The sequence below is a fragment of the Branchiostoma lanceolatum genome, chromosome 9, assembly GCF_035083965.1.
Source record: "Branchiostoma lanceolatum isolate klBraLanc5 chromosome 9, klBraLanc5.hap2, whole genome shotgun sequence".
In the NCBI taxonomy this organism is placed as follows: Eukaryota; Metazoa; Chordata; class Leptocardii; order Amphioxiformes; family Branchiostomatidae; genus Branchiostoma; species Branchiostoma lanceolatum.
The window spans coordinates 21,741,476-21,761,038 of record NC_089730.1 but is presented as its reverse complement, the minus strand read 5'-3'; the positions used below and the strand labels follow the sequence as shown (position 1 = coordinate 21,761,038).

Here is a 19,563-nt window from a genome sequence, read left to right as displayed (position 1 = left end):
ACTTTAATTTGCTGCACATTAATTTACAGTGAGACTAATTTCTAAAAAGATTGCTGGTGACATTCTAACAAAAAGTCAAAACAAAATATATCACAGCATCTAGAATCACCATATCAATTCTAGGAAAGCCTTAGCTCAAAGCTTCTGAGCTTTGGTTCACACAGACTCATCTTCATATTGTTAACACAGCGGCCGTGTTCTCACATAACAGAAAACTTTAAATCTCTATTGAACGATATATTGCTGATCTCCGCTATACGGCAACACAGTTTTATAATAGTGCTGCATTGTACATATTTTGCTGCATGGAGTGTAGGACATCCTAACCTGTCGTGTTAGTTTGGATATTGCCCAGTGCCCTACCCTACGTCTGAAGCGCACTCCATGAATAACACAACTTTGAGTAAAATAGAATATTGTAATGCAAAGGGTTGCGAGGAAAACTTTAGAAAATCACATGCGATAAAACAACCTCGTGCGTTGAATCTCCGGCTATTCCGACACCCTGCCTCAGTAAACGCCGTATCTTTGTGCTCACTGAATGCCACATCCCGATCGCGAGGCTCGGGGCTTCGGCACCTTGGAAGCGACGATGCTGAGTTGACTGACGACACAGTCTGAAGGTGTCTTCATCTCGAACGTCAACTGCAGGAAGCGCTGACGAAAAAGCCAGATGATATTTTCAGACATGTTGCTTTATTTCCGTTTATCAACATGCATGGTTCGGTCATATCAGTGATGAACTACATGAATATGGGCATTCATCTTAACACATTCTACCATGTAGGAGTTGAAGAAATTGTTCAAGCTTGGATGTAGCATAAATTTCCAGAACACAATTCACTCTGTAAGTTTATCTCAATGTGGTCGTTATCGTGACACACTGAGGACATAATTGCTGATCAACAAGAAAAGTAAACATTTACAACTGAAATCAAACTTTATTGATCAAAATTGCAGTTCTTTATCATTGGACTGAATTGTATTGATTTTACAATCACTCCTGCTATTGCACTTTGGATGATTAAATACATAGAGCATTAAAACATTTTCATTTAACATTATAAATCGGTACCTTATCCGTGTCAGTGCCAAGGATGATTTCTTTTTCTTCTTTGCGAATGTGTACCGTCTCCAGTGCTGCCATGTTGTCGAAGTCGTCCCCGGCCAGAACAGTGACTTTGTCCGGCTTGCGGTTCTCCGTCCAGCTGCCCTGCTGGTTTGACATCGTTGCAAAGAATTTGACGATTGGTTCGACACTGGGGACGAAAGACAGTCGGAGGGTCCTAGCCTGGACTCCGGGCTTCAGCAGCAGCCGCACCCAGTGCTGGGACAGAGGTAAAGATTACAAGTACATGAGACTTAACGCACACCTTTTTATCTGGACACATTGATTCATTTTATTTCCTTAAAGATACGAAATTCTGAATCAGTACCGTTAAGTTAAAGTTTATATATTCAGCTTTATTCCTACTGATTATCAATCTTTGAATAAAGCGACCGTGGTACTACTGCACTTGTAATGTGTCTTCCCGGTGTGTTGGTGACGTGTGTTAGTACGTCACTTACCATCAGGTAGCCGATTCTGTTTTCATACATGGATCAGATCAGATCAGTGCAATTATGTCACGTTAGGGTATCCATGGGCTTCCATTTGTTATGTGTGGACCTTCATGTAAAGGCCCTGGCCCTTGTCCTAACAACGCCATCAGATGTCTCAAGACTATTTGAGGGCTGCCTTACCTTCGTTTGTTTCCTATTGTCACTATGCCAGTACGTCTTAGGGTCGCCGTCGACAAGCTTGTCGCCATCCCGATACAGAACACGGTTCCCACGTTCCGTTTTCAGATAGGATGAGGTTGACAGCTTGTCCACACATTCCTGCCAAGACGTCGAAAGTTCTGGGAAAGGGCAGCACATCACTTTCAGAAACATGATCATAAACTACGAAAGAAGCTTAGTATGTCAACATGGTAATCCATGCAGACCGCGCCATGTTAATATATTCATCGAAATAAGCTACCCCACACCTGTTACATATTTTCAAGTATCACAAACAGGATCTGCAAGAAACTTGCCGATTGTGAAGCTAAGCCCAGTATCATATGATATCTCCATAATGTTTATTTTTTATTTCTAACTATTTTTTATTCTGTCATTTTTACCCAGGGTAGCCTTGCTCAGTGATTAATACTGCTTTACAGAGGGGCCCTGCGTTACATAAAATAATGTACGTACAGTGAAAATACAAACAGAAGAATTAACATACTAAGATAATAATAATGATCATAATGAAAACAATGAAGGTAACGATAACAATAGTACATAAATGATAACAATCATAATACAAATCATAATACAAATCAAATCATAATTCAATCCATTCCTTGTCGTCATTGAGGGGTCAGAGGTCAGGCCAGGTGTTACATTTGTTTTTAAAGACAGACATGGATGTACAAGTCTTTATAGAATGTGTCAGGCGGTTCCACATGATAGCACCTCTATATGAGAACTTAGGCTTTACACATTCAAGGCATGCTAGCGGCAGTTTCAGGGATAGATTCAGACTGAGCCTGGTGGGATAATTGTGGTAAAGTCCTCTGAAAGCTATTGATGTACTCTGGAAGTTCAATGTGACGTACGTTTACCGGTCTAGTCGTTAGAAATCCCGGTTCTGGATCACAGCGTTGCTGGTTGGAATCCTGGCCTAGCCATGCACATGGATATTCGCGGAGTTTCACATGCAAATATGAAATGTACTCACCATTCTGGTCTATCGCCTCCAAGGCCTCAAGTTGCCTGCTGAGGTCAAATCCCTTAAACACCAAGTCAGCAGGAACAACCAAGGCATCTTTGTTTTGGCCTTGTTCCACTCTGCGGTGATTACATGTACATGGGGTTAACGCGTCAGTGGATGGTTCATTTACAAATGAGACTTGTTGCTGACTTGAATACATGCACTACATTGTAGTGTCCATTTTAAAGAGCAAAATAAAGTTTACGAAAAGGACAGCTGTCATAGTTCAGCTAGATGAAAACTACAATCAAACTCCGTCTTACCTCTCTCTGGTTGACTTCACTGCCTGGAATTGGACACAGTCGCAACCAATTACTTCAAAAGTTCACAACAGATAAAACTACATGTGCATACAAAGACAGTGAATACAAATATCTAATCCCTTTACATATGAAATTATCCATAGGTGTTAAAACAAAGACCAGAATTTCAAAATTATGTGGAACTTGCTAAACTTTAATTTTGTAAATTTTGGTTAATATGACCACAGGTTTAGAGGACAGGTGTATCTCACCTGAAGAAAACAGGACTGGTCCTTTTCCTTCAGGACTTCGTCGGCATACGCTACGACAGCCTGCGCCTTCTTAAGATGCCCTTCCTTCTTAGCTATCTCCTCCTTCAGCAGCTTCAGTTTTTCCTCTTCTTCCTTTTGGAAACAAAAAGGCCGTTCATCTCCTTAAGTTCTGTCAGCGACACTTATAAAAAGAAAGCATTGTCATCAGCCAAAATAGAACAGGCACCATTAGTCATACATCATTGAGAGCATGATGAGTCATCAACAGACGCATCGTATAAGCCTGACGCTAGAGAACCCCACGAAGTCCTAATTTAGGCTAAGTAGTTGAAGATTCTAATTATATATGATATGCTAGTATGTATCGCATTCATGGTAGTAACTGTGAGTAAATGCATAGTTGTATACATGTAGCTAACAGATAAAAAGGAGTGAAAATTTATTAAATTTGACGAACGTCATTTTGCATTCATGTATACCTCTTACCTGGATGAGTGCCCCTGCAAGGAACTTCTTTCGCTCTTGAAGGATTTTCTCAAGACGTGCGGTGTCCCTCACCAGCCTCTCCTGCCACTCCTTGCGTTTGTCCTGCAAGGCAAACCAGAAACGGTGTGTTTACAGGGCATAGCACTGCATGAATGGCAACATGTTTTAGCAGCCATGATGATGAATAGTGGTGATCTTAGTACAATGCTAAACTTTCTTCCCACACAAATTTGCTCCGTGAATACCTTAGTGTTGGAAGAAAGTTTAGCACTGTACTAAGATCACCACTAACACAGACGAACTTCAATGATAATGTTTCATTCAGTAGCAGTGGTTTGTGAGCAGTGCAACTCATCACAGCGAAAATACACAATTATACTTTAAAGATATTAGCTTCTAATATAAGGGGTAAGCTTCCCCTACCTGTACTTTGGCGCACGTTTCGCGCATCCCTGCCACAAAGTCGCCAATTTCCTTGTTCCGCTCCTTAAATGCGGAGACTTCCTCCATCAGAATATCCTGGGAATAAGGCAATTGGTCTGGTTTTAACAGGAGCGTAGCTTGATTTGATTTTTAGTTACCGGAAGGAACCTGACAGCAAGTCCATCAAATCTGGTAAGGTCACGTTGGTGTTTGGGTTAGCATTGGAAAGCATTTTACAGCAGCACAACTGGAATAACGTACCCGCTTCTCCTGATAGACATCTGAGAGCGCAGTCACGTCATGGCTTTGATGCTTCCCGGCAATCTTGCAGAGGGAACAGATCGGCATCTCATCCACCTTACAGTACAGGTTTACCTGCGAACAGGAAAAAGAAACACTTATTCAATGTAACAGCTACAAATGTACAAAAAAGCATAGATTAGTAATGTGATAAGACCTAAACCTCCTGACTTTGTAGGTCTACAAACACACCCACACACGTAATCTCCAAGCAGATCTATCGGGGGCAAAGCAGTAACAAACCCACCAACCAGTGTAGCCTTGTGATACTGCTTTGCCATCTATTTTGAGATTGCAACATATGCACCCACCCACTAACTGCACCAAAAACATAACCTTCTTGGCGAAGGTAATAATTCGGTTGTCAACTCTACCTTCTCATCCGCATGTTCGGCGCACATGACGACCTTAGGTTCCGCCTTGCCGGGCTGCTGTCCAAGATCCCTCCTCCTTATCTCCCCCCTCTCCACTGCGGTCTTAAGACGTTCCCGAGTCTTCAGGAGCTGCGTCACCAGGTGATCGTACGGGACTTCCCTCAGGCTTTGGACGAACTCGTCGAAACCGTCGGAAGGTAAATCTGTGTTGTGGCGACAAACGATCGCGTAAATTGTATGATAGGATATTGTCATGTCTGGGTCCGGACCATACAACTGCCACAGTTCCGAACGTTTAGTACCAGCTGTGTAGGGAACTGATGAGTGTTTATATATAATCTAGAATGGTGGTGCTGGTGGGTTGGGGGAGGGGTTGTTCTTGTCTTAGGCCCCCAAACAAAGCGAAGCTCCAAACTTCAATGCCTGTGCAATATCGTGTTTGCATAGCCTCTACCAGGCTCCGCGGGATGGCTGGAATAATAGTAGAAATTGGCCTAATAGAGTGAATAGTGAGCCAAGGGAGTTAGCTACGGAGAGAGGGTCCAATCTGCCGTCCATCGATAATGGAGCTTCACTGTATAGCGGTCCTACCCTGTATAGCGAGTACCTCGGCTGATTTCTACTATTTTCCCAGCGATAGGACGGAGCCTGGTAGAGGCTAGTGTTTGCATACTGAGGTTTAAATTGATCAAGTTGACATACAACTGTAACAGTTTTGGATTGCAGTTGTAAGACTGCAGTGGGCCTGGGAAACGACCCGGAAGTTTGTGAACCCACCCACCCATGAGCCTGTCCAGTAGCGCCCTGGCCCCGGCGTGTGGGCCCTCGGTCCTCGCCTTGGCCCGGATGAACCCCGGGTCCCCGTCCCGCCAGGGGACCGTGCCGTACCGCAGGGCCAGGGCCGGGTCCAGGTCCCGGGCGATGTCGTCATAGCAGTCCAGCACAGCCTGGCGGTGGAGAGGGTCCATGGCGACTACAGGCGGTTTGGTTGTGGCTTGTTTCTGGGATACGACCTTTCGTTGTAATGCTGATGACGTCATGGGGAATCCCCGCATGAACAGTCCGATAACGTCATCGGCCGAGACAGGCACTCATTTGCATATGTTTGTTCTTTGACGATTAGAGTATTTTCTCGTCGCCTGAGAGTCGCCTGTCGTAAGTCAATGTTCATACCGATAAGCTACTATTATAGATGATTCTATCCCGTTCTTTGTTGAAAGTGTGTCCCCATTATGGCATTAATAGAAGGATTTAGAAATTAATGTTGACAAGCATTGCTTTTAAAGTTGATACACACAAACTATTAAAATTGCGCTGTGAAAGGAGATATTCAGTAAATTTAATTGATTCTTTGTCGTGATATGCAGCCAGCGCGAGCGTACATACTAGTAAACACACACACAAATGCGCACGCGCGCCCCACACATGAACGCACGCGTTCGGCCCACAATGGTCTGGCATGACCCCGGAAGTGCAGCAGCAGCCAATCACAACGGTTCGGTATCGCCATATTTTGGTACCTGGTAGACTGCGGCCCAGTTTCGAACGTACGTCATTGAAGTTTCCCGCAAAACTCAGCAAAAGGAAGCTGAGAGAGGGGAGAGAGAGAGATCGGAACAAATATTAGTAGATCATGTTGCCCAGTTGAGCGGTATTGAACAACCTGTAATGTCCGACAATGTGATCAGAGCTAGTCTCCAAGCAGACCCAACGGTTGCAATGACCGTATCCAACTGGCAGAAGGAGTTTTTATTGCAAAATTTTCTTTCTGCCAGTTGGATACTGACTTCGCAACCTAGAGATCTGCTTGGAGATTAATCAGAGCTGGTTTAACGTTGTTTCCCACAGCTGTGTGAAGGCGACCCCCGCCCGGCCGTGAAGTTGTGCGTGAACTGTGAAGTGGCGTACTGTGAACCCTGCCTGTCCACCTTCCACCCCGTCCGATCTCTCTCTCTCCCCTCTCTCTCTCTCTCTCTCTCTCTCTCTCTCTCTCTCTCTCTCTCTCTCTCTCTCTCCCTCTCTCTCTCTCCCTCTCTCTCTCTCTCCCCCTCTCTCTCGCTTTCTCTCTCTCGAATAGGATTTGAAGTATTAAGTAGCTAGATATCTTAGTGCAATAAGTCAATATTCCTGACTAATCTTTAGGTTCCCGCCAAGAAAGAGAGAGAATCGATACAATATCAGGTGAACATGATTTCCCCCCACTGGAAATGGGCACTGGGTTCAAAACCTAACCCCACCTGGCATGGCGGTGCCGTGTCGTGTTTCTCCCTGCTCCTGTCCTCCCTGAACCTGTCCACGATGTTCTGCAGCGCCATGTTCCTGCTCAGGCCGGCAACCCCTTCGTAATGAACAACATAACAGCAAAACACCGTTACAGTATGCCGCAGTGACCTTTGTATAGTTACTGCTTACACAGATACACAGGCTGTGCAGACAGGGTAGCAGTAACGGTTCCTCAAACAGGTCCAAACACACCGGACACGTCAGCTCCGCCTCCATGCCTGGCTTTCTGTCAGTGCTGTAGTCCAGACCAAATTAAACTGTATACTCGTTTGAAAGACCACCTTTTGCTGGAAAATACAATGACGTACTTTCGAAACTGGGCTGCAGTCTACCAGGTACCAAAATATGGCGATACGGAAACGTTGCGATTGGCTGCTGCTGCAACTTCCGGGGTCATGCCTTGTCTAATAGACAGACCATTGTGGGCCGAACGCGTGCGTTCATGTGTAGGGCGCGCGTGCGCATTTGCGTGTATGTGTATGTGTGTGTGTGTGTGTGTATGTGTGTGTGTGTGTGTGTGTGTGTGTGTATGTGTTTGTACGCTCGCGCTCACTGCACATCACGACAAAGAATCAATGAAATTTACTGAATCTCTCCTTTCACAGCACAAGTTAATGTGTGTGTATCAACAAGAGTAATGTTTGTCAACATTAATTTCTAAAATCTAATGGGGGCCGCATTTGTCAACAAAGAACGGGATAAAATCATCTAAGAGGTGACAAACATATGCAAATGAGTGCCTGTCTCGGCCGATGACGCTATCGGACTGTTCATGCGGGGATTCCCCATGACGTCATCAGCATTACAACGAAAGGTCGTATCCCAGAAACAAGCCACAACCAAACCGCCTGTAGCCGCCATGGACCCTCTCCACCGCCAGGCCGTGCTGGACTGTTATGACGACATCGCCCGTGACCTGGACCCGGGGCTGGCCCTGCGGTACGGCACGGTCCGCTGGCGGGACGGGGACCCGGGGTTCATCCGGGCCAGGACGAGGACCGAGGGCGCACACGCCGGGGCCAGGGCGCTACTGGACAGGCTCATGGGTACGGTTCACAAACTTCCGGGTCGTTTTATATAGTAAGTTCCATGTTGTTATATTCCCCTTCCAGTGGGAAGGGGGATATACTGTTTTTGCTTGCCTGTTCTTCTTCTTCTTCTTCTTCTTCTTCTTCTTCTTCTTCTTTCTTCTTCTTCTGCCAAAAACCAAGTAGATGTGCGGTGGTAGCTCTACTAATGGTATTGCAGCAAGTTATATGTACCTTATGTTACAATGTACGGATGTTATATTTGAGATGTAGGTACCTATAGGAAAGGTGAATATACCTGACAATAAATTATGCTAATGAGGACATCATTTGCATAATTTATACAAAAAACTTGTATTGCGTTTACAGTAAAAGCTGCAGATGTCATATTTGAGATGTAGATAAATTTAGGAAAGGTAAACACACCTGGCCATGAATTATGCTAATGAGGACCTCATTTGCATACTTTATGCAGAAACTTGTATTTCCCTTACCGTAAAAGCTACAGATGTCATATTTGAGATGTAGGTATCTGTAGGAAAGGCGAACACACCTGGACATAAATTATGCTAATGAGGACCTCATTTGCATAATTTATGCAAAATCTTGTATTGCGTTTACAGTAAAAGCTGCAGATGTCATATTTGAGAAGTAGATAAATTTAGGAAAGGTAAACACACCTGGCCATGAATTATGCTAATGAGGACGTCATTTGCATAATTTATGCAGAAACTTGTATTTCCCTTACCGTAAAAGCTACATATTTGAGATGTAGGTATCTTTAGGAAAGGTGAACACACCTGGACATAAATTATGCTAATGAGGACCTCATTTGCATAATGTATGTATATCCCTTACCGTAAAGACTACGGATTACATATTTTAGATGTAGGTACCTTTAAGAGAGGTGAACACACCTGTACATAAATTATGCTAATGCGGACCTCATTTGCATAGTGTATGTATATCCCTTACCGTAAAGACTACGGATGGCATATTTCAGATGTAGGTACCTTTAGGAGAGGTGAACACACCTGTACATAAATTATGCTAATGCGGACCTCATCTGCATAATTTATGCATAAACTTGTTTTTTCCCTTACTGTAAAGGCTACGGATGAGATGCAGGTACCTTTAGGAAAGGTCAGAAAACCTGGCCATAAATTATGCTAATAAGTGCATTATGGATAATTTATGCATATCCCTAACCATAAAAGATACGGATGTCATATTTGAGATGTAGGTACCTTTAGGAAAGGCCGAACACACCTGGCCATACATTATGCTAATGCCGACCTCCTTTGCATAATTTATGCAGAAACTTCGTCATATCCTTACAGTCAATGCTAAGGATGTCATATTTGAGGTGTAGGTAATGGGAGGGGAATATTCTGCATTTTCCCGAAAATGTTTCCATTCTAGTTGAAAACTGCAATCGAAAACTGTTACAGTTGTAATTTAAGTAGATTAACTTAAAACTCAGTTTGCAGACACAATGTTGCACAGGTTGACGTCATTAGCTTAGTTTGGAGGACAACCCTAAGACAAGACCCCCCCCCTCAACCAACAAGCACCGTTCAAACATTCCTAAAGCAGCTTGTGCTAAAGGTAAGGAACTATCACAGTGGCAGTTGTATGGTTTAGACCCAGACATGGCAACAGCCTATCACATTTTACAGATCGTTTGTCTCCACAACACAGATCTACCTTCCGACGGTTTCGACGACTTCGTCCAAAGCCTGAGGGAAATCCCGTACGATCACCTGGTTAGGCAGCTCCTGGAGACTCGGGAACGTCTTGAGACCGCAGTGGAGAGGGCAGAGATAAGGAGGAGGGATCTTGGAAGGCGTCCGCAAGGTAAGCTAGCTGCGTGTAAATAAAATGATAAAACAGCATGCACGTTTGTGCTGTACGTCTCCCGTACTTAACAGTTCAGTTGCCGTCTAGAGGTTGTTGTTATTCGGTCGTTCACACTTTTTCCTCATCCGCAATGAACTAATCTTAAATTTGGATGCCACAAGTTATTTCCAATTGATCGCTTGTACGCATTTTCCTATGTATTTTCCATACTATTTAAGGCCAAACCGTGGGGAGGGGGGGCGTAAACACCCACCTGTTTTGCACGACATTGCCACGCTTCATTAATGATTACCTCTGAATTATGTACAGGCATACCGTGTCAAAGGTAAACGTGGCCTCCAGTGTACTGTACATGTAGGTTGGGCGTTGTCACACACTCTGCAAAGGCTTCTCGTGTACCGGGTGCCAGGTCCATGCTCAACTGGTATTGAAGATTAGTACCCAAGTGTATCGTACAGACGAGTGACGAAAGAAATGAAGGCCACACCTGGTTCTGATAGCTCATATTTTTACGACGTGCGTAGAAGTAGCGTTGTTCATTCTGTGGCTTGTATTTTACAGAGGTCACCAGATGGACAGCAAACAGCACGGGAGCCTTGGTCATCCTGATAGTCACTCTTGTCATCTGTGCATGGATGTACACGGCTCTTTACGGTTCCAGAATAAATGGTGAGTTTCCATTTCTTTATCTTTATCATCAAGCTTCAGAGGTGATGTTTGATATTAGCTACTTGCTAGATTACATCACCTCTGAGTCCTGTTTATTCTTCAGATGATTAATAATAGAAAATCAATTTTGTGCCAACGATAACAATATACGACAATTGGTCCTTACGTCCTCCCGAATGATCTCAATAAAAAGCGACCTGCAGCTCGATTTGAGTGTTTTGTAGTAAAACGAATGTTTATACAAACAAACAAACAAACAAACAAACAAACACAAACAATATAGCATCTAGGGACAAAATTACTGACATTAAACGAATGTTCATGCAAACATTCAGTCAGATCGTTATCGTTAACGGAAAAAACTATTTGATTGCCACAGAAGCAACCTTCCTGGCTGTCTTCCCCCGTCGTCTGAAGACGTTCGTGGGACGAGAAGACGTCTTCAGCAAGGTCGACGCCTGTCTTCAGGAGAACCGGACCTGCCTCATCAAGGGTCTGGGCGGCGTCGGTAAGACGTCAGTAGCCATCGAGTACGGACACAGGCGAGCAGGGAGGTACCATGGCGGGGTGTTCTGGGTCAGGTTAGCGAGTAAGGGGGACCTGTGCGCCAGTATTAGTCGGTATGGCTTTTTTCTTAGTGAGAGAGGGAAGGAATCTGTGCGTGACAATGATCTGAGTTGCGAGTCTGTAAAATATCTACTTAAAATGTACTTGAGCAAGTCTCAAGATTGGCTGCTGGTAGTTGATGAGGCAGGTAGAGAAACCAAGAAAGAGCTTGAGTCTTTGCTGCCTCACACCTTGAAGGCGACCATGCATGTTCTGCTAACTTCTCAGGAACATCTAAGACTAGATATTAAGCTCATTCCAGCAATTGGTCTCCCTTCGTTTAATGAAACTGAGGCCCAGGAAATGTTTAACAAAACCGTCAGACCGGCTAGCAGTGAGGATGACAGAGTCGACATCAAACGTCTCAGCCGATCCCTGGGCCACCATCCTCTGGCCTTGCAGTTTGCGTTTGCATTCATAGAGGAGACTGGCTATTCTGTTAAAGAATATCATGATAGATATACTGTAGGGAACGCGACAGAGAAAGTAGACTTGCTAGATGAGGCAGATATTGAACAATTTACAAACAGGAGCATACAACAAACATTTTACATTACAGGTCAATACGTGTCACAATTTTCTAGCGATGCTGCTAAGCTTTTAGACATGACTTCATTTATGGGCCCAGACTGCATCCCTTGCCCAGAACCCAACACCAAGAACTTTACAAAACTTTTCAATACCTCTGGCAAATTAGATACAAAGAAAATGATCTCAGTCCTAAAGAAATTTTCCCTGGCTTCTGATTGCAGTGCCTTCCATCCTTGTGCCTTCAGTGTGAACAGGATAGTACAGGAGGTGGTTGTGTCACAAATGAACGAATCTATGAGATTAGAGCATCTAGAAAACGCATTGAAATATTTCACATTGTCATTAAGGAACAGGAATGACACATCCAGGGTCCAGGCAGAGTTATTGATGGCCCACATACATTATCTGGCCTTGAATGTTGACAGGTACCAAACTCAAGTCTCGATCACCGGCTCATCCTTATTCCTGAATAAATCTGCTGAGTTTTTCTGCCGATGGGGTGCTTGTTTTGAGGCTTACATTTTCCTTGAGACTCAAATTTTGATACTTGTCGGCCGTAATTCTACCCAAAAGCTGTGCTATCACCTTCGTGACATTGTCAACTTTCGTAACAACACTTTATTGCCTTGTTTATATAACCGTAATGTATCGTCTGAACTCCTGGTATATATAGCTGAAACCCTGTTTTGGGAGGGGGTAAAGCTGGGTAAATTGCAACCATCCTACAGTGCTGCAAATTCATGTAATATTGATCATGTCAAAACATCACTAGAAAGTATTTCTACAGATATTCACAGGGGACTATTTAGAGAAGTAGCAAACTTGAGCCTCCCCCATCCCCCCACGTCCCTTTTGTACAGTGTCACAGGATACGAAATACTTGATTCATCACACGACACTATTTTTGTTCCAAACCCTGCGCCAGAAAATTGGACAGAATTTTTTAACCCATTAATAACATTTGTTGCTCTTGCAGGCCGACTACTTCTTATAAAAGCCCAGCATGCCTTGCGTTTGTATGTTGATATGATAGGGTTGGAGAAGATAGACATGTGTGCAAAGTACTGTCATCAAGCAACTGTTACAATTTCCCAATCAACTGAATCAGGTGGGGAACCAGTGCCTTGCAATTGCGATCTGATAAAAACAATCAGAGAAAGTTTGCACGATTACAGGAGAGTTGTAAAAAACGCAACAAAGGAGGTTCGAAAGGTTCTGTTCATGTACTACGACTCTATGGACACGTCTACATGTACCAATAGATACTATGAAGTGATGCTAGGATTGCCAAGAGAGAGTAAAGAGTTCGACATTCTGGAGTTTGCTCGTCGTGATTGGAACAAACTGATAGGTGACCCAGGAGTGGTGAAGAGTGTCCTGTCTCAGAAAACTAATGTTGATAAATGGGGTAGAAATCCACATAGAGGTGCAATCTCACCTTTATCATACTTAGCATTCCATCGTGAGGTAAGGTGGAAGTATCAGCTGGCCGCTATGGCACATGAGCTTAGGCAAAACTTAGCTCAGAGTGAATCCTATGCCTTTCCCATACAAAACTGCTCAGCTCTGTCAGTTGCTGTAGCTGAGATGGAAAAGTACCGCAAAATTGACATTTCAAAGCTACTTCCATTACTAGACTCAATTCTCTACCTAGTCAAGGCATTACTGGATAATTGTCTTAGTCTACAGTCACTAAACAATGTGGTGTTCAGTTTTAACCACCGAATAGAAAGTTTGTCAGAAATACTTAATCGTTTGAATGCTTACATTTCTAAAGTGGACAGACAAAGAGAACTAGCAAGGGATATGCTGCTAAGGGCTCCACCAGAATCAGTTCGACGTGAAGAGATTGCTTCAGTTAGTGCAAAACTTGATTCAGTTAGTGCAGAGCTTGATTTGCGTACATATAATGCAAGTATGGAACTTATTGAGAATAAAAAGATGAGAAGGAAATTTGAAAAAAGTCTTTGGAATATTACCGGCGAATTTCCCCAGAATTTAAGTGAACTCATAGAACTTATTGGTGGCAATCACTTTGTGAGTCCAGACTGTATGTGTACAGATCCTTCCTTAAGATCTGTTTTTGGCTGTGAGAGTTTCTTTCCATACACTCTGTTTTTCTGGAACTTCTTACAGGTCATAGACGAATATGTAGACTGTTCACTGGATCATTCAGTACTCAATATGACCTGCTTTAACAACTTAATGTATGCTTCAGACATGTATATGGAAAATAGCATATCATGTTTTTTCAGATCTAAACAAAACTTGAAAGTGCCCTTTGGACAGCCTATTTCTGATAGAGGAGAAACTTTTAGGTTTTCTCAGGAAGATGATAGAATTAATGGTTTGTTTCACAATTAGTTTGTGGGGACCAGAGTCTCTCCTGTTGGTGAATGGGACATCAGGTGGTACAAATACAGAAATAAAATACCTTATCAATAATAAGTTTCAGAAATTATTGTGATTTAAGTGTTACAGAATAGTCATTAACGTCATATGAAGAAAAAGAACACACAACTACTGCAGACTCAAAACTTGTTACAGAAGAGTGATCATAGATAAGGATGTCAGTACATTTCTATTCTGTAAAGGCAGATGTAACAATATACTCTTCTTTATGTAAATAACAATGATGACCATGACAGGGCCAACTTTGTCTAGAAAGGATTTCACCATGTATGTGCTCAACTGCTGGAGGAAAATTAACAATTTAGATTTTTACACTCAATGCTGTTTTTTTTTAGAATGTATGTTGTGATAATGTCTGATTTTCTGTTGTTAAAACAGTACAAACTTATTTTGCAACATTTGTGAATTCATTCAATTATCCATTAAGTGTTCCTCTTTGTTATTTAAAGTTAGTAGTGTTTCCATGTGTAAAGTTAATCTCCAAGCAGATCCACGGGGGCAAAATCATATCAGCCAGCCAATTTCTTCAGCCAGCCCAAATTTATGCTTCGGTGGCTATGTGAAAACTCCTTTTGCCAGTTGGTTACGGTCTTGGTCAGCATTAGATCTGCTTTGTCATACTTTATACCTTGTACAATTATTGCGAAATGACATTCATTCATATTTACCTTTTCAAACACCTTTTAAAGGTACAGTAGCTGTTTCCCAACTTGTATGTTCCACTGATTCCATACGGCATTGCTACATGATTGAATGTGTATGTCTGTAATATTTATCTCAAGTGTTGATGTACAATTAGAATAAAGACACTGTAGATTCTGAATTTGTGTGTTGAAACTTTCATCCCCTTCAACAGTCCCTATCCTTGAAGTCTTGGACGCAAAACTATCTGTATAGCCGGTATAACCGCCCTTCGGCGTAACACACCAGCTTCGCAGGCACGCGGCGCGGCAGCAGCTGGTTATATTACACTGAACGGCCTGTCACACCTAACTTTTGCACATCTGACTGCAACCGTTCTTTACAGCTATTTAGTGAAGATGTTCCTACAGTATTTGATGACACCGAGTTCCATTCTACTTTTAGTTCTCGGGTAATACGAATTTTTGAACACATCAATCTTTGGTTGATAACTCTAGATCTGGTACTTAAAAGCATGACTATTTCTAGTCATCTTCTGAGCTGGCATTAGATACTTATCAATCGGTACGTCCACAAGTTTATTAGTCACTTTGTATACATCATGCAAAACTGGCCAATAGTATTGCGTCATTTCAATTTGAATAAAACAAAATTAAATCCTTGAAGTCCTGCATGTAGAGACTCAAATGACTGTGTATCTCTGTTATATTGTATCTGACCCTTACCTCTTCCCTCATGACCTCAATGAAAAGTGGCCTGCGTGCCGATTTGAGCTTATCATGAATAAACAAAGGTTCAAACAAACAAACTAGCAGTGAACACAATGTCTCTCTTCATCTGGTGTGAGTGGATCAAACCTTACAGTCCGGTCTTATGCAGCTTTTATTTACTGTACACACCTAGAGGTGGTTTACAGGTTTTACACAAGTCCTACAGCGTATATACAGACTGGCGTGGAACATGAGCAATGTCTCACATCTTATGGTGCTGATCAAGCCTTGCTGTCTGGTCTAACATAGCTTTTACCCACTGTACAATACAGCGGCAGGGCTCGAAATTCATTTTTGGAAATAGGTGCACTGGTGCACCCAACCAAGATAATTAGGTGCACAGAAAGAATTTTGGGTGCACCACAAAATAAAGTTGAATACCAGCAAAACATAATTACAAAGTTTAATGATCTTAAGAACTTCAATTTGTAATTCTATAGCTAACTTCAAAATTTAAAACAAGTAATACATCAAATAAAGTACAACTGTTACAAATTATATTACTTTTTCTGATACTTCCATTTCAAGAATATTCTGTAAACTAGTGTACCTTTATTTTTTTAAGGCCTATTGCCTACAAAAATATCTAGGTGCACTGGTGCACCCAGAGTCAAAAATTAGGTGCACAGCTCCAATTTTGGGTGCACACAGGTGCACATGCACTAATCTCCAAGCAGATCCACGCCGGGCGCGAAAATCGTAGTATGCTAGCCAGAGAAGGTCCAGTCAGCCAGAGAGGGTCCGGGCTGATGAACCCTCTCTGGCTGACTGGACCATCTCTGGCTAGCATACTACGATTTTCGCGCCCGGCGTGGATCTGCTTGGAGATTACACATGCACCCACTATTTCGAGCCCTGAGCGGTATCAAGCCTAGAGGTGGTTAACAGGTATACAGACTGGCGGCAAACACGATTATTGTCTCTCTTGATCTTCTGTGTGAGTGGATCAAACCTAACAGTCCCAGTCTGACGCACATTTGTAGCTGGTACAAACTGTACAAAACTGGAGGTTTACTGGTTTCACACAAGTGCCACTGCGTGTACAGACTGGCGTGGAACACTATCAGTGTCTCACATCTTCTAATGTGAGCTGATCAAACCTTTGTACAGTCCGGTGACTCCGGTCTGACGTAGCTTGGAGCCACTGGACAGAACTAGTGTGCCACTGTAAAAACCCAAAGGGGAGAGTACCCCGCTCCCGAGATTCGAACTCACGCTGATCCCAATCCGCACGGCTTGGGAATTCAACACGCTAACCACTAGGCTAAAAGGTCTGCACCAGTTAGATTGGTCAGTTAGTGGAGGTTGATCCCCACTGTTACACTACTGCGTATAGAGACTGGCGGCAAACACGATGTCTCGCTTGATCTTCTCGGAGGCCAGCTCCATCTTGGCGTACAGGTTCGGGTCTCCGATGATGCGGGCGGCGCTGCGAACGTCCCGACACGTCTCGTCCAACCGCTGGATACACCGTACGATCACGCCTACGGAAACAACGATAGCGTACCGACGTCAAAACGCGGTCGCAAGTTCACGCATACAGAAACATAGCATGCACACTTGAACTGAAAGTAAAACAAAAAAAAGCCTGTGGAAACAACGCTATTGCACCGACAATATTACAGAATTCATTTTGTAATATTTCACTTTCATTTGTTTCATTAGGATTTATGGTATAGTTTCAACTGTTCTTTTGTAAATTTTGCTTAGTTTCGATTATGTACAATTTAAAAAAAATCCTATTGTCTAGTTTCGATAGCCGCATAGGCTTCTGGCGCCCCCTACATGTTTTTTTCCCCTGAATATCTTTGTTTATAAATATTTTTATATATGCAAAGAAACTGGTGTTTGAGAGGGTTCGAAATGTCAACATTTTCTGTGGACATGCCCCCTGACCCCCCCTAGCAAGCTCATGCCTTCTACCATCAGTCTGGCTGAAACACTGTTACCGACATCAATACATCCCTTCCAAGCTGAATGCGCTCTGGAGTTTTGAAGAGTCTATCACAAAACTGTAGATTCCTGCACTTGAATGAACACCAAACATGCAGTAAATGGATCTAGGTAAAAGCTGTGTAACAATAAACCTGGACATGCACTTTGCTTTACACCTACATAAGAAAGAAGCTTCAGCTATGCCCCCACCACCCTCCCATCACCAAAAGAAGAGAATTTTAATAAAACTGACCTTCCTGCACGTCTGTCAGCTCTGTGATCTTGGAAAACGGCTGCATGAAAAAAAAACACACAAAATCATCATTCTGACACAGATTTATCGAAAGACCAAAAGAAACATGTAACGAATCAGCCAAATTGTGCCTGTGCACCCAGCCCTATCACTGGACAAAGGGAACTGTAGGTGTGGAGTAAGGGATGCACATCGGGGCCCACCAGCCACCCCAAATTACCCACAATGCCACAGGATACCCACAATGCTCTGGGTTACCAACCATGCCCAGCATTACCCACGATACCTTACATTACCCACCATGCCCTGGGCCCACTGGAACATGGCCTCCACCAGGCCCTACATTACCCACCATGCCTTACATTACCCACCATGCCCTGGGCCCACTGGAACACGGCCTCCACCAGGCCCTACATTACCCACCATGCCCTACATTACCCACCATGCCGTGCGTTACCCACCATGCCCTGGGCCCACTGGAACACGGCCTCCACCAGGCCCTACATTACCCACCATGCCCTACATTACCCACCATGCCCTGGGCCCACTGGAACACGGCCTCCACCAGGCCCTACATTACCCACCATGCCGTGCGTTACCCACCATGCCCTGGGCCCACTGGAACACGGCCTCCACCAGGCCCTACATTACCCACCATGCCCTACATTACCCACCATGCCCTGGGCCCACTGGAACACGGCCTCCACCAGGCCCTACATTACCCACCATGCCCTACATTACCCACCATGCCCTGGGCCCACTGGAACACGGCCTCCACCAGGCCCTACATTACCCACCATGCCCTACATTACCCACCATGCCCTGGGCCCACTGGAACACGGCCTCCACCAGGCCCTACATTACCCACCATGCCCTACATTACCCACCATGCCCTGGGCCCACTGGAACACGGCCTCCACCAGGCCCTACATTACCCACCATGCCCTACATTACCCACCATGCCCTGGGCCCACTGGAACACGGCCTCCACCAGGCCCTACATTACCCACCATGCCGTGCGTTACCCACCATGCCCTGGGCCCACTGGAACACGGCCTCCACCAGGCCCTACATTACCCACCATGCCCTACATTACCCACCATGCCCTGGGCCCACTGGAACACGGCCTCCACCATGCCCTACATTACCCACCATGCCCTACATTACCCACCATGCCTTACATTACCCACCATGCCCTGGGCCCACTGGAACACGGCCTCCACCAGGCCCAACATTACCCACCATGCCTTACATTACCCACCATGCCCTGGGCCCACTGGAACACGGCCTCCACCAGGCCGAACTTGAGCTCCTCCACGCAGTCCTCGACCTGCACGTTCACGCCGCACTCCCGCTGCAGCTCCGCTAGACGCCTCGCCATGGCAACCATCGCATCCTTACCCTGGGGACGGGAATGAGGAAAGTTCAGACCTGGTAAATGCATGGTTTTTACATCGCGGTAGAGACTCCTGGAAATGGAGTGTTCGTGGTGGTTTTATGTTCGCGTTTGAAACAATAGTAGCGCTACAATCATACATGTAGGTGGGCAAAAACCGTGAACACAAAACCACCGCAAACATTTCTGCATTTACAGTAACAAGTCTATGTTACCGAGCATCATGTTAGTCCATGGGCCAGAGGAAATGTCAGCAAAATCTGGGAGCCAAATTGTCATGGTGA

The 19,563-nt window shown here is 44.2% G+C and overlaps 2 protein-coding genes and 1 long non-coding RNA gene across 3 annotated transcripts in view; 1 reads left to right on the top strand and 2 right to left on the bottom strand.

Annotated features, from left to right (window-relative positions):
- Nucleotides 1-1,561: 1,561 nt before the first annotated feature.
- Nucleotides 1,562-6,207, bottom strand: LOC136442744 (probable E3 ubiquitin-protein ligase MID2). The gene is made up of 10 exons (XM_066439686.1): nucleotides 5,676-6,207; nucleotides 4,895-5,097; nucleotides 4,482-4,595; nucleotides 4,221-4,316; nucleotides 3,798-3,899; nucleotides 3,312-3,443; nucleotides 3,061-3,083; nucleotides 2,765-2,874; nucleotides 1,744-1,901; nucleotides 1,562-1,585 (listed from the first exon to the last, which is right to left on the bottom strand). The coding sequence occupies exons 1-10, from the start codon at nucleotides 5,947-5,949 to the stop codon at nucleotides 1,562-1,564; spliced, it is 1,236 nt and encodes a 411-aa protein (XP_066295783.1). The 5' UTR covers nucleotides 5,950-6,207.
- Nucleotides 6,208-7,795: 1,588 nt separating this feature from the next.
- Nucleotides 7,796-15,106, top strand: LOC136441750 (uncharacterized). Its single transcript, XR_010756925.1, has 4 exons — nucleotides 7,796-8,223; nucleotides 9,907-10,062; nucleotides 10,627-10,734; nucleotides 11,114-15,106. It is a non-coding gene; the product is annotated as an uncharacterized lncRNA (long non-coding RNA).
- A 1,426-nt stretch (nucleotides 15,107-16,532) lies between these two features.
- Nucleotides 16,533-19,563, bottom strand: part of LOC136441551 (superkiller complex protein 2-like) — a 30,479-nt gene continuing 27,448 nt past the window's right edge. The window contains exons 28-30 of the mRNA XM_066437898.1: nucleotides 19,145-19,285; nucleotides 17,884-17,923; nucleotides 16,533-17,179 (exon numbers count right to left, since the gene is read on the bottom strand). Of these exons, the coding sequence (XP_066293995.1) occupies nucleotides 17,019-17,179; nucleotides 17,884-17,923; nucleotides 19,145-19,285 (342 nt within the window). The 3' untranslated portion in view covers nucleotides 16,533-17,018. The remainder of the gene's footprint in view (nucleotides 17,180-17,883; nucleotides 17,924-19,144; nucleotides 19,286-19,563) is intronic.

Coding starts and splice junctions, on each gene's coding strand:
- LOC136442744 (XM_066439686.1), bottom strand. CDS start 5,949: ATGCGGGGATTCCCCATGACGTCATCAGCATTACAACGAAAGGTCGTA. Junction 2,875..3,060: donor GTGAAGTCAACCAGAGAGAG/GTAAGACGGAGT, acceptor TAATCACCGCAG/AGTGGAACAAGGCCAAAACA. Junction 1,586..1,743: donor ACAATAGGAAACAAACGAAG/GTAAGGCAGCCC, acceptor GTATGAAAACAG/AATCGGCTACCTGATGGTAA.